Source organism: Lethenteron reissneri, chromosome 36, assembly GCF_015708825.2.
Source record: "Lethenteron reissneri isolate LAM-NWPU_2019-01 chromosome 36, ASM1570882v1, whole genome shotgun sequence".
In the NCBI taxonomy this organism is placed as follows: domain Eukaryota; kingdom Metazoa; phylum Chordata; class Hyperoartia; order Petromyzontiformes; family Petromyzontidae; genus Lethenteron; species Lethenteron reissneri.
Genome location: NC_083814.1, coordinates 13,263,370 through 13,287,147, shown reverse-complemented (window position 1 = coordinate 13,287,147; position 23,778 = coordinate 13,263,370). Strand labels below are relative to the sequence as shown.

At 46.6% G+C, this 23,778-nt stretch overlaps 1 protein-coding gene across 1 annotated transcript; it reads right to left on the bottom strand.

Moving 5' to 3' along the window:
- Window positions 1-10,189: 10,189 nt before the first annotated feature.
- LOC133351279 (mucin-2-like) lies at window positions 10,190-23,762 on the bottom strand. Its single transcript, XM_061566378.1, has 14 exons — window positions 23,755-23,762; window positions 23,103-23,510; window positions 22,054-22,541; window positions 17,254-21,944; window positions 16,847-16,983; window positions 16,331-16,735; window positions 15,881-15,991; window positions 15,365-15,769; window positions 14,915-15,091; window positions 14,396-14,803; window positions 13,946-14,122; window positions 12,980-13,156; window positions 12,287-12,655; window positions 10,190-10,421 (listed from the first exon to the last, which is right to left on the bottom strand). The coding sequence occupies exons 1-14, from the start codon at window positions 23,760-23,762 to the stop codon at window positions 10,190-10,192; spliced, it is 8,193 nt and encodes a 2,730-aa protein (XP_061422362.1).
- Window positions 23,763-23,778: the final 16 nt, after the last annotated feature.

Below are 23,778 nucleotides of genomic sequence, written 5' to 3'. Positions count from 1 at the left end.
CCCTTGCCGCATGCCTCGCCACCCGCCACGCTACATTCATCGATGTCCGTGCAGCCGCCGCTGGAAGTTTCTGCAGCAAAGGGACAAGAGGGCTGTGACTGCGGCCGATGAACGTTGAAACAATTGGTGCACATGCCGCGAGCTCGCGGCTCAAAGGGCACCATCTCTGGGCAAGTCTGTATGAAGGCGTAGGTGGGCACTGCCATGCAAAACACTGCTTCAATGACAAATACACTAGTTCCACCAAACAGAATTGGTTAAGGGACCCAACGGGACATGGCAATTTGTGCATTATTGTTCATGGGTCTACCAGAGCAATGTGTCTGAAAATTGGTACCGGAAGAGTGCAAACATCGGGATGGGGTGGGGTGGGAAGGAAGGAGGATCAATTGGCTCACGCAAAAAGAGGCCCCAGGAGGGCAGGAGGGATCTGGGAATGTTGGAATAATGTGGTTCCACGTCTGCCCCGGACCTCGAGGAACCCCTGGGCGGACATGGTTAAGGATTGCTCCGGAACTAGTGTTCAGTGGTGCTGCAGTATTGTGCACTATAAAAATGTAACTATCACATTCCCTTGCCCACAACCTAGTCAGAATCTTTATCAGAATCCAATGAGCTATGAAGCTCTTTTTCACACATCCCCAGTCGGAGCAGGTCAGTAAGTTACAAAAACAAACAATACGTAAAAACGATAGCGCAAAATAGATAAAAAGGTAAACAAGTTACTGAAAAAAAGTATATAAGCCAAGATGATGGTTTCAAAATAAAATGATGGAGAGGTTGTTATATATTTCCACTTACTGTTATATCCAGAAGTACACCGGCACTCATATGATCCCACGGAATTAGAGCAGTCGGAATTTTTGGGGCAGGAATTAGTTTTGGACACACACTCATCCACGTCTGAACAGTTCTTGCCATTTCCCTGAAAGCCGGTTTTGCAAGAACAGCTGTAGGAACCGATTGAATTTGTGCAGTTGGCATTCTGGCTGCAGTTGTTGTATCTTGAACACTCGTCGATATCTGAGCAGTTTTTGCCATCTCCCTGAAAGCCGCTTTTGCAGAGGCAGCTGTAGGAACCGATTGAATTTGTACAGGTGGAAAACATGCTGCAGGTGTTTGCTGTTGTACACTCGTCTATATCTGAGCATTCCCTGCCATCTCCTTCAAAGCCACTCTGGCATGCACAGCTGTAGGAACCGCGTGAATTCGTGCAGATTGCAACCATGCTGCATTTCCCTTCTTGTAAACACTCATTTATATCTGAGCATTTCTTGCCATCTCCTTCAAAGCCAGTCTTGCAAGTACAGCTGTAGGAACCAACTGAATTTGTGCAAGTGGCATCCAGGCTGCATGTTCCTTCTTGTGAACACTCATTTATATCTGAGCATTCTTTGCCATCTCCTTTAAAGCCAGTTTTGCAAATACAGCTGTAGGAACCAACTGAATTTGTGCAGGTGGCATACACACTGCATGTTCCTTCTTTTAAACACTCGTCTATATCTGAACATTCTTTGCCATCTCCTTTAAAGCCAGTCTTGCAAGAACAGCTGTAGGAACCAACTGAATTTGTGCAGGTGGCATACACACTGCATGTTCCTTCTTGTGAACACTCGTTTATATCTGAGCATTTTTTGCCATCTCCTTCAAAGCCAGTCTTGCAAGTACAGCTGTAGGAACCAACTGAATTTGTGCAAGTGGCATCCACGCTGCATGTTCCTTCTTGTAAACACTCGTCTATATCTGAACATTCGGTGACACTGGGAAGAACTGAGTACCTGGAAACACAGAAAGTAGGGTTAGTCCCATATGGTACATTTCATTTCAGTAACATTTTGTCATGCTGTTTTAGGCCAGGGGTTGTCAATCTTTCAAATAATAAGTGCCATTTCTTTTGTCTTTGACCAAAATAGTTCGAGAGCCACATCACACGCAGAGCTCCTTGTACACAAACACCAAAGCAGGTTTTCAGCAGATGACAACAACACACATTCTGACTTAAATAGACAATATAGGTGATGGAATAAACTATCTATTTAGTTTTTCTTCCATTAGTTATTCTTTAACAATACGGTTTGACTGTACATTTTGTTGTCACCAAGACATGACATAGTGACCCATTCCCTGGCATACTTAATACGTGATCTTACGTTAAATTACGTTAAATATATTTTTGTAAGCCACTGCTCACAAGAGGGCAGCAAAGAGCCGCATGTGGCTCTGGAGCCGCAGGTTACAGAGCCCCGGCTGTGTCTGTCCGTGAAATATGTCCGGCTTTGGTCTGTGAATAAAGTGGCAACTCTATCTGAAACTCCTCGTGTTGCTTCCTATTTTATGCTCGGCAGCAGCTTTTAAGGTGAGTTTGAAGCCACGTCTGTAGATATTATCAGCAATGTGTTGCTAAAAATGTAGCCGTTTTATCGCTCTCATTGCCAAACATATTTCTGTCGTGTCGTAGCAAGTCGCGCCACTGGCATTGCGCAAATGCTTACCCCGTATCGCAGACGCAGCTTTGAGAGCCGTTCAAGTGAAGTTGGCAATTCCCGTGATCTCCGCAATTAAGATTGCATTCTAGAAACGGAAATGCAAAGAACTGTGGTCAAACAGTGTTACTCAATGTGAAAACGGTAAAAAAACACATTCACACCATGTGCACACAGAATTTGTTTTTTTTGCTTTTGAGCCATGCGGCCAGGATTGAGCAAAGTGTAGCCCACTTTTCACACAAGGCAACTGGAGAGCACAGACTAAGTGTTTCACACATAACGTTAAATCTAACAATGTCATATTTAAGTGCACGAGTCCCTGAAAATGTACACGTGCACAAATGGTCACATCGTTGGTGAACGAGAAACGCACGACAAACCATATTCAGTGTCGGAACAAGGCCGCAATTTTATTTTAGTGACTTAAATTTGCAAGCCATGTCAAGCACCTGCTAAATGAAGGTCTCCACAATTCGTTTCCATCTGGCACAAATAAGTAAACTGGCTCTATCTCTGCATCGGACGTACATTTGGTTGCATTCCCTCCTTGGCTGCCACACCACCGTTAGTCTCGACCACCGGCCATCATCAAACCCACTTCCCTTTCATCCTCTTGGTTCTTTCGGTAAAGTCACGTAGAAGGGAAGTAATACAATAATAAGTCAATATGATGTCTCCAACGTGTGCTTCCTATGTGTTACTCTATCTCCTACTTCTGCTGTGTGTGACTGCACAAACAGCAGACAGGCACAACTCTCACCATGCCTTGCATGCATATATTGTGAATACCACATTGCATCCACAACACTGTCAGCCTTATTCAGACCACTAACTCAAGAAATGAATGTGATCCATGTTTATGAGAGATGTGCCTTCCTGCTGTTTGTGTGTGTACGTTGAACTTCATTCGCACTGTGCATAGCCAACCGTGCTGGGTTTAGTCAACATAACTGTTTCCACCCTGAATGCCTTCTCGTGTTGTGATGCAATTTTCATCATTTACAGGAGAAACTGTTGCATTTGAAACTCAATATCCCTGAGAACAAAGCGTCTGCACACAGCCGATGCCAAGCGGTGGCTAAACGGGGGCGCTCTTGAGGCGTAGTTTTAGAAAATAACACCACAGTGAGGACCACACCGTTGCTCATTCACTGCCTTGGGGTCATCGTCACAGCCGAGAAAGCAATATTTAAAAGAAAAATCACTGTCAGCGTTGAAGGTGAGACGGAAAGTGCAGTGTTAGCACCACGTGATGTGCTCTCAGTATTTATAATTTGTAGTTATACATCTTTGAAATAGCTGAAAGTGCTTAGAAATTCCTCCTCACACCGTGTCAGTCGAGGGGAGTTTGACCTTACATCACCGCACTCGTTGGTACGGGTTGGTGTACAGGGGATGGGGTGGTGGGGTCGGATATCACTTTGCCACTGATGTAAGCCGTGCACGATAATTTACCTCAGCCCTTTAGCCCAGAGTGCAGTGCTCTAACCACAAAGCCACCACTCGATCCCTCTTCCGCTTTGTATAACCAAAGATAAGTTCATAAGAGGTTTTTGGGTTAGATCGCGTAAATATATAAATGTGTCGTTAAAACCCGCCACCACCTGACACAGCCAACTAGTAAGGGTTGTCACATAAACAGAACGTGCCAATTCGTCACTAGTACAGCACACCGGTTACAAACTGAGTACGACGTTTCGCCAGTAATTACAACTAGCTTCATCAGGCGACAGCCAGATTTGTGGAGACGTCCATCTGTTTTGTTCCTTATATAGAGGCGTAGATGTGGTGGACCACCCTTCTGCGCTCTAGCGCTACGTGGGGGGATTACTGAGGCAACGTACACTATGCATGTGCATTATGCGAGCCCTTTGAACTCGTCCTTCCTCTCTGTTGTGTTTATTAAAATAGCCCTACCAACGGTAATTCTATTGAAGTACGCTGCCCTTTGTAGGCATGCATTTAAATAATGTATTATTTGATGATTCGCTTCCACGCAGCACCAAGGCGGTAGCTATCTGAACGGATAAAGATATTTAGATTTATTTAAATTTCGATAGATTCTCTCATTAGTCTTGGCCAGTAGTAGCTAGTTTTGCACAAAACTTCAACATTATCAAAATCAATTGAGTGTACTGGTAATTGTTATTATGGTGACATTAATTCCACCATTTTTGCAGCGTGGAAGAGTAGACAAAAAACCCTCAAGAGTTCCCTCTGGGGCAGGCCATTCCACCAGCAATGGCGTGAAACAAGTCATTGCAGGGCCACATCTTTACATTATAACTGTGAAATGAGGACACATGTATCATGCTGCTGTGCTAGAAGTTTAACGTGCGGGTACATCATATTTCCTAAAATAATTCCAATCTATGCCTCAAGTTTCCTGGCTGGCTGCTGGCTGGGCACCCCTCCACTGTGCGCCATTGCCACAGAAGCGAGCTGGGTACCTGGCTGAACGGGATTTTCCGCATAATAAACACTGACTGTGAGACGGTACAAGTATGGAAGACTTAGTAGAGAGCCAGACCGAAGACTCGAAGAGGTTGAAGTAACAAACACAAAAGACTGACACGGTTCATTTACAATTGTCCTAACGTTTCAACCTGTGCTCCTAATACTGCAGTTATTTCACTAGAATATTGTTTAAAATCCTAGAGAATATACAACAATCTTACAATACATATTATCTTGGCATTGTATTATTAAATAAAAAAGCTGATTACTTGTAGTGCTCTGAATAAAGGATTGTGAGAAGAGTATGAAAATGAAAATTGTCTCTTATTTGCTACTCATGTACACCAAAATCCATTGTCTGTATACACCACTTTGAACAAACCTTATACAAATCCACATTTTTGTACAAGTTTGGCATACTTCGAAAGCCTGTTCTCTATGTGAAAGCAAACAAACGGTGTTTTTCCCACTACTCCTTGCCAAGTTAGGGGCGCAAAACAGTGGGCTCATATAGTGGTGTTGTGTAGTACAGCTTCGTGTAGTTGAGGGTGTAGTTTAGTGATGTAGTAGTGTTAAGTTGTGTAGTGAAATGGTGGTAGTGATGTGGTGTGGAGGTGTTGTAGTATAGCAAGGCCGTAATTATAATATTTTTTGGGGGGGGATACAATATTTGGGGGGCCACATCCCGCCCAATATTCAAATATTCTCAAAATGTCCCCCTCCAATATATTGCTATACAATATATTTTTTAAAAATATGATTGTGGTTATGGTTGTACATTATTAATCCCTAATCTCTGCCATTACACAAAATGAAACAAGAAAAGAAATAAGTAATATCTAAAAATAATTAAAAAAAAAACGCTTTAATGAACCAAGAAGATGAAGTGTACCCTACTCTACTCGTAATGGCAAAACTGCACGACTCCAGGAAGTGGTCCCGAGGCTTGCCATAGCGTCAGGGGCCGTGGTGATTTACAGCCAACGTTAGTTGAGCGTGGACAATTAGACCCAAGCCGAAACATAACATATAAAAAAGAATTTTAAAAATATTTAATTTTATTTTTTATGATAGAATATAGTATTGTCATCAGTATGACATAAGTATACCAATTTTGCAGTCGATACCACATTGGTAAGTGGGTTAAAATTGAGTTACAATAATTGAGGATACAACAACGACAACAGAGTGAGTTAAAAGAAAGCATGTAAAATTGGAATCATCGAGAGTATGCTATATGAATAAAGCGCTCTACCTAGCATTTACCTGTTATAAACCTTTTTCATGTGTATGGGGTAAGGGTAAAGGTAGGCTCGTTGTTTTTACCTTTTACTTTACCTTGCCGAGGCCTATTCCCTTCCCCGTGAATCTGCTGCTCCCCATCGTTGTCATCACTGTGGTAGGGTGATGAACCCACGTGTCCTTAACTCACCTCCATTTGGAGTTCTGTTCTGATTTCGTTATAACACGTGCAAACTGTTACGATAATTTTTTGGGTTTCTGAAGTTAATAAAACATGTAAATAAAAAAATTAACTGTAAGAGGTTATAAGCTACATATGATAGATTCTATCCTATAAGTTATAATTAGGATGCTACTGCAAAGAAAGTGCGTAAAAAAGTAAACACCAGAGGTATCTCACTACTGGTGCCGTTCGAATAAGCTGGGTTTATTTCTTCTACTTACTAGAAACCCAATAAATAATGAACCAATTAAAACGAGCTACATCTTAAACAATCTTGGTGAGTGGCCTTGTGAATGGACAAATGATATAGCGACACGCAACCTATAAAACGATTTATCAAGCTGCTTGACAACAACTCCGACTACCATCTGCTGTGGAAGCTGCCTCTGGAGCTGAGAAAGCAAACAGAAAAGGTAAACCTCTCATGTCCAACAAATTTGTAATGCACTTGATACTCTCAGGGTGGCAGTAATTGCGTGGAAGGGGTTTGATTCTCCGTCCTTTTTAATTTGTAGTGAGTCCAACTGTCCTTTTAGAGGCAACACATTTATTGTAACACTATAACACAAAGGGATAACTACCCATTTACCAGATACAGCTTAGGGTGGGGACCCCCCAGCTAACTACCCTATACAGAGGAGTTACTGCTACGAAGGGTCGGACCCTCACTCGTGTCTCCGACCACGTGGTTGCCTCGTAGGACGAAGAGCTTCAGCTTGAGACGTAGAGCTTCCTGCTTCTAGATGTTGAGCTTCCATCTTGTAGAATGCAGCGACCCCGGTCCCTCCCAGGGATCCGCCTTTTATCCCCTTATGGTCGGGGCCGCTTCGCCCTTGGTCCCGCCCGCCTTCTCGAGCATTATCGTTCCCTCTCGATCCTTCTCAAGAGCTCTCCCCAGACACGTGATGACCCACTAGCCCTCCAACCTGGAGCCCCTTGTGTGGACACTCTGGATCAGGTGTCTACGGGGTCAACCAGAGTGCCATGGCCCGGGGAAACCCTGCCCCTGGGCTGACTCTCACCCACTCCCCTTCGTGGGAGCCCCCACCACACACTGTGTGTGGTGCCCGCACTATCCCAGTGCTCACCAAGCCCCGCTAGGGCCGGTATTACAGCCACCCACACGGTGCTGTCCCCGCTAGGGCTGGTGTCACACACAGCCACCCACACGGCGCTGTCCACGATGTAGGAACATCGAACGGCACGGCCCTTCCGGGCCGGCACCATACAATGACATCCCTGATGTCACTACATCATCCCCCCCCCTTCCCCCCCCATTTGTAGCATCCAGCCGTCCCGGCTATCAACTCCCCCTTTAAACGAACAATAAGGGAAATTCAACGAGAAAAAAATAAACACTGTGCCTCAACAATAACAAGAACAGAAATAAATACCCCAACCCACCTGTATAAAAATTACAGTATATAAAAATGTACAAACCAACAGGGAGAAGGGTGGCAACCAACGAACAAATAATAACCACGACATCTCAAAAACAATATAAAAGAACCGTGTAACCCACGGGATCCCCCATTACCATCACACTTCCCACCTTCATCGTGTAACGACGGACGCGAGCGCAATGGCGGCAAGGATCAACCAATAACCGCCGTGGCTCAGCGAGCACGACAAGTAACCAACAGCGTGGGAGCTGTGAAAGGGAATCATGAAAACAACACCATTCCAACAATAATATATAAAAAAACGCGTAACCCACAGGATCCCCCATACCATCGCACCCCCCACCTTCACTGTGTAACAACACTCATGAGATTCAATGGCGGCCAGGTTCAGCCAATGACCGCCATGACTCAGCGAGCATGACAAGCAAGCAACAGCGTGGGAGCGTGTGTGCCAGAGGATTTACGAAAACGAGTCTTAGAGCGAGTCCTTGATGCCGGGCCCCGACAGGGGAGGTGGACTCGCTCATCATCCTGGAGGACCCGTAGGGAATGTACTAATGTTCTGCTGAACCCGGCTCCTCATGAATAGCAATGGGCCGGGCCAACGGATCCACCGCTCTCAAAGCCCGCAAAACCGGCATGCGTGGCCTGGGGTGGAACAGAATCACCTCACCCGGGAGCAACCGAAGCGGCCACCCACCCTGGGTTGCCGGACACACTCGACACTCGACCCCAGCGATATGGAGATGAGATGAATTCGCGCGGGGCAATAACTGGGTCAAGGCAAGAGGGGCGGACAGCACAGCAATTAACCACATCCCGGGATTGTCGCGTGCAAGGCTCAGCACCTGCATTCCCGACAACGCCCCCTACCGGACATGCCGGAGCTGCATGAGCCAATTCCGTACCCTCCTGAATGACCGTGGTGTCCGACCCAGCATTTAGAACCTGAACACAAGGTTCCTGGTCATCGGACACCAACGTCTGAGCTGTAGCTCCGTACCCTGCAGTACCCAAATCGAGCGGCTCCCTCAAACGGACGTGAACAGGCATTCGCGCGCCGGGCGGGATTTCCCCCGTTCGGCGCGCGGACACCTGGACTGTAGCGTTAGCTGCACACAACCGGGTAGGGGAAGGAAAAAATGGCACACGGCGTCTGGATGGCAATTCCAAACAGCCGCGGTCAATGCAGATTTCTAATGGCATCCTACCAAGGAAATCGGTTCCAAGTAAACATGGAACAGTCAGGGACGTGGAGACAAAAATGTGTCCCGACAAGCTAACATCAGCGATGCGTACCTCGGCCATGATCTGACCGATGATACCCAATGAGCTGCCGTCAGCAGCGAAACACGGCGCATCGACAAGGTCAAGAATCCGACACTTAGGGGGCAGAATGTAAAAAATGAGGCCCGAAATGATAGTTTCCGATGCACCTGTGTCAATCAGCATCCTTAATCCCACACCCTCGATAGACCCAAGCACCGTAGATGAACCCTCGGTCGTAGCCACCACTCGATGGGCCAACTCCGACCACTGACCCGGTCGGAGCTGACACACCTGATGATTACGCGTAGGACTTTCCCGTACCGACACATGATCAGGTCGCAAACCAAATTGCCTAGATGGGTGAAGTGAGGCCAGGGATCGAGTGTGGAGTGCATTGCGACTTGCCTCAGGGTGTAGAGAAGAGCAGGATGGCGGTGATGCCGGAAGGCACCGATGTGGGACGCGGCAGCCCGAAGCCACATGGCCTAACAGGCCGCACTGATAGCAGGTAACAACGGCCGCCTCTGGAACGAGAAGACGACCTCTACCGCCCCTGCTTGTCCGTTCGCCTCGTGCCACTGTCACCCCATTCGCCACCACTCCGAGTCGACGCGCCTTCCGTAAGGGGCCCTGCTCCATGCGGTGGCCCCGGCTCTGTGCTGGACAAGTCCCCAGCGCCCTGTCCTGATGCAAAAGTTGCTGGGCTCGGACGCACTTGGCGACTTTGTGGTACGTGTCCGCCGGAGGCTCGTAGATGGACGGCAGCTGGTCGAAGGCCTGCGTAAGGGTGGATTTCTCCAGCAGCAGGATGGCTAGAAACACTGCAAAGGCGCCTTCGTCAAGGGTGGCAGGTACCGCCCACAGCGCCTCCTTCTCCGACCACCCTGCCAAGCAGGCGTTTGCGAGGATCCGCCGCTTGAAGGCCACCCAGTCGCCCTTGGTAGCCATGAAGCCTTCAACAAAGGGAAGCCGACATTGAGAGCCAGGCTGTCCCTCGGCGCCAACAGCGCGTCTTCAATTTTGGCGCCCGATCGCGCGGGCTGCATCACCGAGTTTCCCGCCTGTCGTGGAATGGCGGCAGAGTCGCCAACCACGAGCGATATCGCCGCTCATTCCATCGCCGGCGAGACCGCGAGGCTAAACTCCACAAGGAGCGAAGTCGCCGTGTGGAGGAGCTCCGCGAGACGCTTGTGCGCCTCCCGGAGGGTCGCCACCGCTAACGGTGAAGCATCGAGCGCTTGGATAGCGCCTGGCTCAGTTGGCAGTTTCTCCCCCGCATCCTCCGGAGCTGTAAGCTGCACGAAGTCCTCATCCTCGTCGTCCGACGTCCAAATACTTGGTCTGTGACATGTAGACATAGTCTTCAGCTAGTTGAATAACTAGCGTGTTGCCCACTTCCGACACCAGTTGTAGGGAATTCAACTGAGTCACAGATGTTGTTCCTTTTAGAGGCAACACATTTATTGTGACACCGTAACACAAAGGGGTAACTGCCCCTTTACCAGATACAGCTTAGGGTAGGGACCCCCCAGCTAACTACCCTATACAGAGGAGTTACTGCTACGAAGGGTCGGACCCTCACTCGGGTCTCCGACCACAAGGTTGCCTCGTAGGATGAAGGGCTTCAGCTTGAGACGTAGAGCTTCCTGCTTCTAGATGTTGAGCTTCCAGCTTGTAGAATGCAGTGACCCCGGTCCCCCCCAGGGACCCGCCTTATATCCGTTTACAGTCTGGGCCGCTCCGCCCTCGGCCCTGCCCACCTTCTCGAGCATTCTCGTTCCCTCTCGATCCTTCTCAAGAGCTCTCCCCGGACACGTGATCACCCCCTAGCTCCCCCCCCCCCTACCTGGGGCCCCTTGTGTGGACACTCCGGATCACGTGTCTACGGGGTCAACAAGAGTGCCATGGCCCGGGACAACCCTGCCCCTGGGCTCACGCTCACCCACTCCCCCTCGTGGTAGCCCCCACCACATGCTGTGCGTGGTGCCCGCACTATCCCAGTGCTCACCAAGCCCTGGTAGGGCTGGTATTACACACAGCCACCCACACGGTGCTGTCTACAATGTAGGAACATCGAACGGCACGGCCCTTCCGGGCCGGCACCATACAGTGACATCCCCGATGTCACTACAAATGTATCAACATAGCAGTTCTCTCTGCCTCCTCTGTTTATCATCAGTATGTTTCGGCTGCCAGCAGTCAACTTAAACACAATACAATATATATTGAATACAGAACTCTAAATCAGCTGCATATTGAGCATTAAAAAATATTTTATTGTGTATGATATTTAACTTTAATGTATAATATGTCTATTAAGTTGTATACAAAGCTTGCATAACATTAAAAACAGAGCATAGGAAAGGAGCTGTCTTGTGATCCTTGGGGCCCACGATGAGTCTTTTTGTCAAGTCGACTGCTCAACTACACTATGAAGTTTTATGGTTGAAAAAAAAATACATGTAAAATTAGTCAACTTTGTAAAGAATAACGGGCATTTGAACGATTCTCACTGAGACAGGTTTTCGGGTTTGTAAGACCAAGATGTGTACAATAGCTCAGTAATATTGTTGGTATAATGTGAGGTTGTAGTCATTGCTTACCCGATAAGTTAGCATTAAAGATTGTAACTATTTATCAAAATTACAGTTGCACGTGTTAAAATTGGTGAGTAAATTACTAATATAAATATCTGTTCAGGAATTTCATCGAATGATATGTTTTAAAGTGGTAACGTATTGAAACAGTAAAGCAATGCACGATGAAAACACAATCAGCCACCATCACACTTTACATTCCAAAGTTATAAAAATTCTAACCTTCAAAAGTAGGTGCTGGTATCGTAGTGGTTCCAATCCCGAGTGTCGATGCGGATGTAGGGACGATTGTAGATATTGTTGACATGCCATTTGTTGATGCTGGCAGAGCTGCCGTTAATGGTACCTTGATAGTGGTTGATGCAGCAGTACTTGATTGAGCGGAATATGATGGTACTGTAGTTGGTGGTGCTACAGTTGCGGTGGGTGAGGTTGCTGTGCCAGGAACAGCAGATGTAGTAAGCAACACCGACGCATTTGGAACTGTTGTGGTAGATGCTGAACTTGGTGGTTCTGAATTTGTAGATGCTTCAGTTGTTGATGCAGAATTTGTGGGAGTAACAGTGACGAGTGCAGCACTCGTGGTTTCAGCTACTGTTGGTAAAGGACCTGAAGTTGTGCTTGGAGCAGATGGGTTCGATGAAGCAGTTGTTGTTGCTATGAATGCTGTTGAAGCGGTAGCTAGAGTAGAAGATACGAGTACAGATGAAGCTGTCGTTACAGTTGGTGGTGTTCCTGTTGACACGGAAGAGGTCGAAACTCTTGTTTGTTTTTCGGTTGTCGAACCTGCAGTTGAGGTGGGACCAAATGTTGCACCGGATAATGGTGTTACGGCTGTGGTTGCTGAAAGAGTTGTTGCAGTTTCTGTTGTCCTCATTGCTGCTGATGTTGTTGCTCCTGTTGCAGGTGAAGTAACTGTACTTTGAGTTGAAGCCATGGTTGGGCCTGCAGTTGCTGCAGTTGTAGAAGCCGTGAATGCTGCAGTGGTGGTTTGTGGTGGATTTTCAGCTTGAGATGTAGTCGTTGCTGGAGATGCAGCTGTTGCGTGAGAAGTAGTTGTAACTGGAACTGTGCTTGATGTTATTTCTAGAGGTGTTATCTGAGATGCTGTTGTTGCTCCAGTGGCAGTTGTAGAGATTTTAGCTGCAGTGGTAGCTGGAGATAAAGTAGGGCTTCGTGACGTGGTTGATTCTGTAGGTGATAGAGCCCCAGTTGTCAGGGAAGTAGCAGGTGGTGCTGTAGTTTTAGATGTGCCTGAAGCTGTTGTAGCAGTTACTGCTGCAGTTGTTGATGAAGCAGTACCTGATAGGGAAGAATACGACGGTGCTGTGGTTGTCCTTGTTAAAGTTGCAGTTGATATAACACCCGTTGCTGATACAGAAGTTGTAGTTGGTGATGTTGCTGTGCCAGGAACTGCAGATGTAGTAGGCAGCACCGATGCATTTGGAACTGTTGTGGTAGATGCTGAATTTGGTGGTTCTGAATTTGTAAATACTTCAGTTGTTGATTCAGAATTTGTGGGAGTAACAGTTACGAATGCAGCACTCGTGGTTTCAGCTATTGTTGGTAAAGGACCTGAAGTTGTGCTTGGAGCAGATGGGTTAGATGAAGCAGTTGTTGTTGCTATGAATGCTGTTGATGCGGTAGCTAGAGTAGAAGATACGAGTACAGATGAAGTTGTCGTTACAGTTGGTGGTGTTCCTGTTGACACAGAAGAGGTTGTAGCTTTTGTTTGTTTTTCGGTTGTCGAACCTGCAGTTGAGGTGGGACCAAATGTTGCACCGGATAATGGTGTTACGGCTGTGGTTGCTGATAGAGTTGTTGCAGTTTCTGTTGTCCTCATTTCTGCTGATGTTGTTGCTCCTGTTGCAGGTGAAGTAACTGTACTTTGAGTTGAGGCCATGGTTGGGCCTGCAGTTGCTGCAGTTGTAGAAGCCGTGAATGCTGCAGTGGTGGTTTGTGGTGGATTTTCAGCTTGAGATGTAGTTGTTGCTGGAGATGCAGCTGTTGTGTGAGAAGTAGTTGTAACTGGAACTGTGCTTGATGTTATTTCTAGAGGTGTTATCTGAGATGCTGTTGTTGCTCCAGTGGCAGTTGTAGAGATTTTAGCTGCAGTGGTAGCTGGAGATAAAGTAGGGCTTCGTGACGTGGTTGATTCTGTAGGTGATAGAGCCCCAGTTGGCAGAGAAGTAGCAGGTGGTGCTATAGTTTTAGATGTGCCTGAAGCTGTTGTAGCAGTTACTGCTGCAGTTGTTGATGGAGCAGTACCTGATAGGGAAGAAAACGACGGTGCTGTGGTTGTCCTTGTTAAAGTTGCAGTTGATATAACACCCGTTGCTGATACAGAAGTTGTAGTTGGTGATGTTGCTGTGCCAGGAACTGCAGATGTAGTAGGCAGCACCGATGCATTTGGAACTGTTGTGGTAGATGCTGAATTTGGTGGTTCTGAATTTGTAAATACTTCAGTTGTTGATTCAGAATTTGTGGGAGTAACAGTTACGAATGCAGCACTCGTGGTTTCAGCTATTGTTGGTAAAGGACCTGAAGTTGTGCTTGGAGCAGATGGGTTAGATGAAGCAGTTGTTGTTGCTATGAATGCTGTTGATGCGGTAGCTAGAGTAGAGGATACGAGTACAGATGAAGTTGTCGTTACAGTTGGTGGTGTTCCTGTTGAAACAGAAGAGGGCGTAGCTTTTGTTTGTTTTTCGGTTATCGAACCTGCAGTTGAGGTGGGACCAAATGTTGCACCGGATAATGGTGTTACGGCTGTGGTTGCTGATAGAGTTGTTGCAGTTTCTGTTGTCCTCATTGCTGCTGATGTTGTTGCTCCTGTTGCAGGTGAAGTAACTGTACTTTGAGTTGAAGCCATGGTTGGGCCTGTAGTTGCTGCAGTTGTAGAAGCCGTGAATGCTGCAGTGGTGGTTTGTGGTGTATTTCCAGTTTGAGATGTAGTCGTTGCTGGAGATGCAGCTGTTGTGTGAGAAGTAGTTGTAACTGGAACTGTGCTTGATGTTATTTCTAGAGGTGTTATCTGAGATGCTGTTGTTGCTCCAGTGGCAGTTGTCGTAGAGATTTTCGCTGCAGTGGTAGCTGGAGATAAAGTAGGGCTTCGTGACGTCGTTGATTCTGTAGGTGATAGAGCCCCAGTTGTCAGGGAAGTAGCAGGTGGTGCTGTAGTTTTAGATGTGCCTGAAGCTATTGTAGGAGTTACTGCTGCAGTTGTTGATGGAGCAATACCTGATAGGAGAGAAGACGATGGTGCTGTGGTTGTCCTTGTTAAAGTTGCAGTTGATATAACACCCGTTGCTGATACAGAAGTTGTAGTTGGTGATGTTGCTGTGCCAGGAACTGCAGATGTAGTAGGCAGCACCGATGCATTTGGAACTGTTGTGGTAGATGCTGAATTTGGTGGTTCTGAATTTGTAAATACTTCAGTTGTTGATTCAGAATTTGTGGGAGTAACAGTTACGAATGCAGCACTCGTGGTTTCAGCTATTGTTGGTAAAGGACCTGAGGTTGTGCTTGGAGCAGATGGGTTAGATGAAGCAGTTGTTGTTGCTATGAATGCTGTTGATGCGGTAGCTAGAGTAGAAGATACGAGTACAGATGAAGTTGTCGTTACAGTTGGTGGTGTTCCTGTTGACACAGAATAGGTCGTAGCTTTTGTTTGTTTTTCGGTTGTCGAACCTGCAGTTGAGGTGGGACCAAATGTTGCACCGGATAATGGTGTTACGGCTGTGGGTCCTGATAGAGTTGTTGCAGTTTCTGTTCTCATTGCTGCTGATGTTGTTGCTCCTGTTGCAGATGAAGTAACTGTACTTTGAGTTGAAGCCATGGTTGGGCCTGTAGTTGCTGCAGTTGTAGAAGCCGTGAATGCTGCAGTGGTGGTTTGTGGTGTATTTCCAGTTTGAGATGTAGTCGTTGCTGGAGATGCAGCTGTTGTGTGAGAAGTAGTTGTAACTGGAACTGTGCTTGATGTTATTTCTAGAGGTGTTATCTGAGATGCTGTTGTTGCTCCAGTGACAGTTGTCGTAGAGATTTTCGCTGCAGTGGTAGCTGGAGATAAAGTAGGGCTTCGTGACGTGGTTGATTCTATAGGTGATAGAGCCACAGTTGTCAGGGAAGTAGCAGGTGGTGCTGTAGTTTTAGATGTGCCTGAAGCTGTTGTAGCAGTTACTGCTGCAGTTGTTGATGGAGCAGTACCTGATAGGGAAGAAGACGACGGTGCTGTGGTTGTCCTTGTTAAAGTTGCAGTTGGTACAACACCTGTTGCTGATACAGAAGTTGTAGTTGGTGATGTTGCTGTGCCAGGAACTGCAGATGTAGTGGGAAGCACCGACGCATTTGGAACTGTTGTGGTAGATGCTGAATTTGGTGGTTCTGAATTTGTAGATGCTTCAGTTGTTGATGCAGAATTTGTGGGAGTAACAGTGACGAGTGCAGCACTCGTGGTTTCAGGTACTGTTGGTAAAGGACCCGAAGTTGTGCTTGGAGCAGATGGGTTAGATGAAGCAGTTGTTGTTGCTATGAATGCTGTTGAAGCGGTAGCTAGAGTAGAAGATACGAGTACAGATGAAGTTGTCGTTACGGTTGGTGGTGTTCCTGTTGACACGGAAGAGGTCGAAACTCTTGTTTGTTTTTCGGTTGTCGAACCTGCAGTTGAGGTGGGACCAAATGTTGCACCAGATAATGGTGTTACGGCTGTGGTTGCTGATAGAGTTGTTGCAGTTTCTGTTGTCCTCATTGCTGCTGATGTTGTTGCTCCTGTTGCAGGTGAAGTAACTGTACTTTGAGTTGAAGCCATGGTTGGGCCTGTAGTTGCTGCAGTTGTAGAAGCCGTGAATGCTGCAGTGGTGGTTTGTGGTGGATTTCCAGTTTGAGATGTAGTCATTGCTGGAGATGCAGCTGTTGTGTGAGAAGTTGTAACTGGAACTGTGCGTGATGTTATTTCTAGAGGTGTTATCTGAGATGCTGTTGTTGCTCCAGTGGCAGTTGTCGTAGAGATTTTCGCTGCAGTGGTAGCTGGAGATAAAGTAGGGCTTCGTGACGTGGTTGATTCTGTAGGTGATAGAACCCCAGTTGTCAGGGAAGTAGCAGGTGGTGCTGTAGTTTTAGATGTGCCTGAAGCTGTTGTAGCAGTTACGGCTGCAGTTGTTGATGGAGCAATACCTGATAGGAGAGAAGACGACGGTGCTGTGGTTGTCCTTGTTAAAGTTGCAGTTGATATAACACCCGTTGCTGATACAGAAGTTGTAGTTGGTGATGTTGCTGTGCCAGGAACTGCCGATGTAGTAGGCAGCACCGATCTATTTGGAACTGTTGTGGTAGATGCTGAATTTGGTGGTTCTGAATTTGTAAATGCTTCAGTTGTTGATGCAGAATTTGTGGGAGTAACAGTTACGAATGCAGCACTCGTGGTTTCAGCTATTGTTGGTAAAGGACCCGAAGTTGTGCTTGGAGCAGATGGGTTAGATGAAGCGGTTGTTGTTGCTATGAATGCTGTTGATGCGGTAGCTAGAGTAGAAGATACGAATACAGATAAAGTTGTCATCACAGTTGGTGGTGTTCCTGCTGACACAGAAGAGGTCGTAGCTTTTGTTTGTTTTTCCGGTTGTCGAACCTGCAGTTGAGGTGGGACCAAATGTTGCACCGGATAATGGTGTTACGGCTGTGGTTGCTGATAGAGTTGTTGCAGTTTCTGTTGTCCTCATTGCTGCTGATGTTGTTGCTCCTGTTGCAGGTGAAGTAACTGTACTTTGAGTTGAGGCCATGGTTGGGCCTCTAGTTGCTGCAGTTGTAGAAGCCGTGAATGCTGCAGTGGTGGTTTGTGGTGTATTTCCAGTTTGAGATGTAGTCGTTGCTGGAGATGCAGCTGTTGTGTGAGAAGTAGTTGTAACTGGAACTGTGCTTGATGTTATTTCTAGAGGTGCTATCTGAGATGCTGTTGTTGCTCCAGTAGCAGTTGTCGTAGAGATTTTCGCTGCAGTGGTAGCTGAAGATAAAGTAGGGCTTCGTGACGTCGTTGATTCTGTAGGTGATAGAGCTCCAGTTGTCAGGGAAGTAGCAGGTGGTGCTGTAGTTTTAGATGTGCCTGAAGCTGTTGTAGCAGTTACTGCTGCAGTTGTTGATGGAGCAATACCTGATAGGAGAGAAGACGACGGTGCTGTGGTTGTCCTTGTTAAAGCTGCAGTTGATATAACACCCGTTCCTGATACAGAAGTTGTAGTTGGTGATGTTGCTGTGCCAGGAACTGCAGATGAAGTGGGAAGCACTGATGCATTTGGAACTGTTGTGGTAGATGCTGAATTTGGTGGTTCTGAATTTGTAGATGCTTCAGTTGTTGATGCAGAATTTGTGGGAGTAACAGTGACGAGTGCAGCACTCGTGGTTTCAGGTACTGTTGGTAAAGGACCCGAAGTTGTGCTTTGAGCAGATGGGTTAGATGAAGCAGTTGTTGTTGCTATGAATGCTGTTGATGCGGTAGCTAGAGTAGAAGATTCGAGTACAGATGAAGTTGTCGTTACAGTTGGTGGTGTTCCTGTTGAAACAGAAGAGGTCGTAGCTTTTGTTTGTTTTTCGGTTGTCGAACCTGCAGTTGAGGTGGGACCAAATGTTGCACCAGATAATGGTGTTAAAGCTGTGGTTGCTGAAAGAGTTGTTGCAGTTTCTGTTGTCCTCATTGCTGCTGATGTTGTTGCTCCTGTTGCAGGTGAAGTAACTGTACTTTGAGTTGAAGCTATGGTTGGGCCTGTAGTTGCTGCAGTTGTAGAAGCCGTGAATGCTGCAGTGGTGGTTTGTGGTGGATTTCCAGTTTGAGATGTAGTCATTGCTGGAGATGCAGCTGTTGTGTGAGAAGTTGTAACTGGAACTGTGCGTGATGTTATTTCTAGAGGTGTTATCTGAGATGCTGTTGTTGCTCCAGTGGCAGTTGTCGTAGAGATTTTCGCTCCAGTGGTAGCTGGAGATAAAGTAGGGCTTCGTGACGTCGTTGATTCTGTAGGTGATAGAGCTCCAGTTGTCAGGGAAGTAGCAGGTGGTGCTGTAGTTTTAGATGTGCCTGAAGCTGTTGTAGCAGTTACTGCTGCAGTTGTTGATGAAGCAGTACCTGATAGGAGAGAAGACGACGGTGCTGTGGTTGTCCTTGTTAAAGTTGCAGTTGATATAACACCCGTTGCTGATACAGAAGTTGTAGTTGGTGATGTTGCTGTGCCAGGAACTGCCGATGTAGTAGGCAGCACCGATCTATTTGGAACTGTTGTGGTAGATGCTGAATTTGGTGGTTCTGAATTTGTAAATGCTTCAGTTGTTGATGCAGAATTTGTGGGAGTAACAGTTACGAATGCAGCACTCGTGGTTTCAGCTATTGTTGGTAAAGGACCCGAAGTTGTGCTTGGAGCAGATGGGTTAGATGAAGCGGTTGTTGTTGCTATGAATGCTGTTGATGCGGTAGCTAGAGTAGAAGATACGAATACAGATAAAGTTGTCATCACAGTTGGTGGTGTTCCTGCTGACACAGAAGAGGTCGTAGCTTTTGTTTGTTTTTCGGTTGTCGAACCTGCAGTTGAGGTGGGACCAAATGTTGCACCGGATAATGGTGTTACGGCTGTGGTTGCTGATAGAGTTGTTGCAGTTTCTGTTGTCCTCATTGCTGCTGATGTTGTTGCTCCTGTTGCAGGTGAAGTAACTGTACTTTGAGTTGAGGCCATGGTTGGGCCTCTAGTTGCTGCAGTTGTAGAAGCCGTGAATGCTGCAGTGGTGGTTTGTGGTGTATTTCCAGTTTGAGATGTAGTCGTTGCTGGAGATGCAGCTGTTGTGTGAGAAGTAGTTGTAACTGGAACTGTGCTTGATGTTATTTCTAGAGGTGCTATCTGAGATGCTGTTGTTGCTCCAGTAGCAGTTGTCGTAGAGATTTTCGCTGCAGTGGTAGCTGAAGATAAAGTAGGGCTTCGTGACGTCGTTGATTCTGTAGGTGATAGAGCTCCAGTTGTCAGGGAAGTAGCAGGTGGTGCTGTAGTTTTAGATGTGCCTGAAGCTGTTGTAGCAGTTACTGCTGCAGTTGTTGATGGAGCAATACCTGATAGGAGATAAGACGACGGTGCTGTGGTTGTCCTTGTTAAAGCTGCAGTTGATATAACACCCGTTCCTGATACAGAAGTTGTAGTTGGTGATGTTGCTGTGCCAGGAACTGCAGATGAAGTGGGAAGCACTGATGCATTTGGAACTGTTGTGGTAGATGCTGAATTTGGTGGTTCTGAATTTGTAGATGCTTCAGTTGTTGATGCAGAATTTGTGGGAGTAACAATGACGAGTGCAGCACTCGTGGTTTCAGGTACTGTTGGTAAAGGACCCGAAGTTGTGCTTTGAGCAGATGGGTTAGATGAAGCAGTTGTTGTTGCTATGAATGCTGTTGATGCGGTAGCTAGAGTAGAAGATTCGAGTACAGATGAAGTTGTCGTTACAGTTGGTGGTGTTCCTGTTGAAACAGAAGAGGTCGTAGCTTTTGTTTGTTTTTCGGTTGTCGAACCTGCAGTTGAGGTGGGACCAAATGTTGCACCAGATAATGGTGTTAAAGCTGTGGTTGCTGAAAGAGTTGTTGCAGTTTCTGTTGTCCTCATTGCTGCTGATGTTGTTGCTCCTGTTGCAGGTGAAGTAACTGTACTTTGAGTTGAAGCTATGGTTGGGCCTGTAGTTGCTGCAGTTGTAGAAGCCGTGAATGCTGCAGTGGTGGTTTGTGGTGGATTTCCAGTTTGAGATGTAGTCATTGCTGGAGATGCAGCTGTTGTGTGAGAAGTTGTAACTGGAACTGTGCGTGATGTTATTTCTAGAGGTGTTATCTGAGATGCTGTTGTTGCTCCAGTGGCAGTTGTCGTAGAGATTTTCGCTCCAGTGGTAGCTGGAGATAAAGTAGGGCTTCGTGACGTCGTTGATTCTGTAGGTGATAGAGCTCCAGTTGTCAGGGAAGTAGCAGGTGGTGCTGTAGTTTTAGATGTGCCTGAAGCTGTTGTAGCAGTTACTGCTGCAGTTGTTGATGAAGCAGTACCTGATAGGAGAGAAGACGACGGTGCTGTGGTTGTCCTTGTTAAAGTTGCAGTTGATATAACACCCGTTGCTGATACAGAAGTTGTAGTTGGTGATGTTGCTGTGCCAGGAACTGCCGATGTAGTAGGCAGCACCGATCTATTTGGAACTGTTGTGGTAGATGCTGAATTTGGTGGTTCTGAATTTGTAAATGCTTCAGTTGTTGATGCAGAATTTGTGGGAGTAACAGTTACGAATGCAGCACTCGTGGTTTCAGCTATTGTTGGTAAAGGACCCGAAGTTGTGCTTGGAGCAGATGGGTTAGATGAAGCGGTTGTTGTTGCTATGAATGCTGTTGATGCGGTAGCTAGAGTAGAAGATACGAATACAGATAAAGTTGTCATCACAGTTGGTGGTGTTCCTGCTGACACAGAAGAGGTCGTAGCTTTTGTTTGTTTTTCGGTTGTCGAACCTGCAGTTGAGGTGGGACCAAATGTTGCACCGGATAATGGTGTTACGGCTGTGGTTGCTGATAGAGTTGTTGCAGTTTCTGTTGTCCTCATTGCTGCTGATGTTGTTGCTCCTGTTGCAGGTGAAGTAACTGTACTTTGAGTTGAGGCCATGGTTGGGCCTCTAGTTGCTGCAGTTGTAGAAGCCGTGAATGCTGCAGTGGTGGTTTGTGGTGTATTTCCAGTTTGAGATGTAGTCGTTGCTGGAGATGCAGCTGTTGTGTGAGAAGTAGTTGTAACTGGAACTGTGCTTGATGTTATTTCTAGAGGTGCTATCTGAGATGCTGTTGTTGCTCCAGTAGCAGTTGTCGTAGAGATTTTCGCTGCAGTGGTAGCTGAAGATAAAGTAGGGCTTCGTGACGTCGTTGATTCTGTAGGTGATAGAGCTCCAGTTGTCAGGGAAGTAGCAGGTGGTGCTGTAGTTTTAGATGTGCCTGAAGCTGTTGTAGCAGTTACTGCTGCAGTTGTTGATGGAGCAATACCTGATAGGAGATAAGACGACGGTGCTGTGGTTGTCCTTGTTAAAGCTGCAGTTGATATAACACCCGTTCCTGATACAGAAGTTGTAGTTGGTGATGTTGCTGTGCCAGGAACTGCAGATGAAGTGGGAAGCACTGATGCATTTGGAACTGTTGTGGTAGATGCTGAATTTGGTGGTTCTGAATTTGTAGATGCTTCAGTTGTTGATGCAGAATTTGTGGGAGTAACAGTGACGAGTGCAGCACTCGTGGTTTCAGGTACTGTTAGTAAAGGACCCGAAGTTGTGCTTTGAGCAGATGGGTTAGATGAAGCAGTTGTTGTTGCTATGAATGCTGTTGATGCGGTAGCTAGAGTAGAAGATTCGAGTACAGATGAAGTTGTCGTTACAGTTGGTGGTGTTCCTGTTGAAACAGAAGAGGTCGTAGCTTTTGTTTGTTTTTCGGTTGTCGAACCTGCAGTTGAGGTGGGACCAAATGTTGCACCAGATAATGGTGTTAAAGCTGTGGTTGCTGAAAGAGTTGTTGCAGTTTCTGTTGTCCTCATTGCTGCTGATGTTGTTGCTCCTGTTGCAGGTGAAGTAACTGTACTTTGAGTTGAAGCTATGGTTGGGCCTGTAGTTGCTGCAGTTGTAGAAGCCGTGAATGCTGCAGTGGTGGTTTGTGGTGGATTTCCAGTTTGAGATGTAGTCATTGCTGGAGATGCAGCTGTTGTGTGAGAAGTTGTAACTGGAACTGTGCGTGATGTTATTTCTAGAGGTGTTATCTGAGATGCTGTTGTTGCTCCAGTGGCAGTTGTCGTAGAGATTTTCGCTTCTGTGGTAGCTGGAGATAAAGTAGGGCTTCGTGACGTCGTTGATTCTGTAGGTGATAGAGCTCCAGTTGTCAGGGAAGTAGCAGGTGGTGCTGTAGTTTTAGATGTGCCTGAAGCTGTTGTAGCAGTTACTGCTGCAGTTGTTGATGAAGCAGTACCTGATAGGAGAGAAGACGACGGTGCTGTGGTTGTCCTTGTTAAAGCTGCAGTTGATATAACACCCGTTCCTGATACAGAAGTTGTAGTTGGTGATGTTGCTGTGCCAGGAACTGCCGATGTAGTAGGCAGCACCGATCTATTTGGAACTGTTGTGGTAGATGCTGAATTTGGTGGTTCTGAATTTGTAAATACTTCAGTTGTTGATTCAGAATTTGTGGGAGTAACAGTTACGAATGCAGCACTCGTGGTTTCAGCTATTGTTGGTAAAGGACCTGAAGTTGTGCTTGGAGCAGATTGGTTAGATGAAGCAGTTGTTGTTGCTATGAATGCTGTTGATGCGGTAGCTAGAGTAGAAGATACGAGTACAGATGAAGTTGTCGTTACAGTTGGTGGTGTTCCTGTTGAAACAGAAGAGGTCGTAGCTTTTGTTTGTTTTTCGGTTGTCGAACCTGCAGTTGAGGTGGGACCAAATGTTGCACCGGATAATGGTGTTACGGCTGTGGTTGCTGATAGAGTTGTTGCAGTTTCTGTTGTCCTCATTGCTGCTGATGTTGTTGCTTCTGTTGCAGGTGAAGTAACTGTACTTTGAGTTGAGGCCATGGTTGGGCCTGTAGTTGCTGCAGTTGTAGAAGCCGTGAATGCTGCAGTGGTGGTTTGTGGTGTATTTCCAGTTTGAGATGTAGTCGTTGCTGGAGAAGCAGCTGTTGTGTGAGAAGTAGTTGTAACTGGAACTGTGCTTGATGTTATTTCTAGAGGTGTTATCTGAGATGATGTTGTTGCTCCAGTGGCAGTTGTCGTAAAGATTTTCGCTGCAGTGGTAGCTGGAGATAAAGTTACGCTTCGTGACGTGGTTGATTCTGTAGGTGATAGAGCCCCAGTTGTCAGGGAAGTAGCAGGTGGTGCTGTAGTTTTAGATGTGCCTGAAGCTGGTGTAGCAGTTACTGCTGCAGTTTTTGATGGAGCAATATCTGATAGGAGAGAAGACGACGGTGCTGTGGTTGTCCTTGTTAAAGTTGCAGTTGATATAACACCCGTTCCTGATACAGAAGTTGTAGTTGGTGACGTTGCTGTGCCAGGAACTGCCGATGTAGTATGCAGCACCGATGCATTTGGAACTGTTGTGGT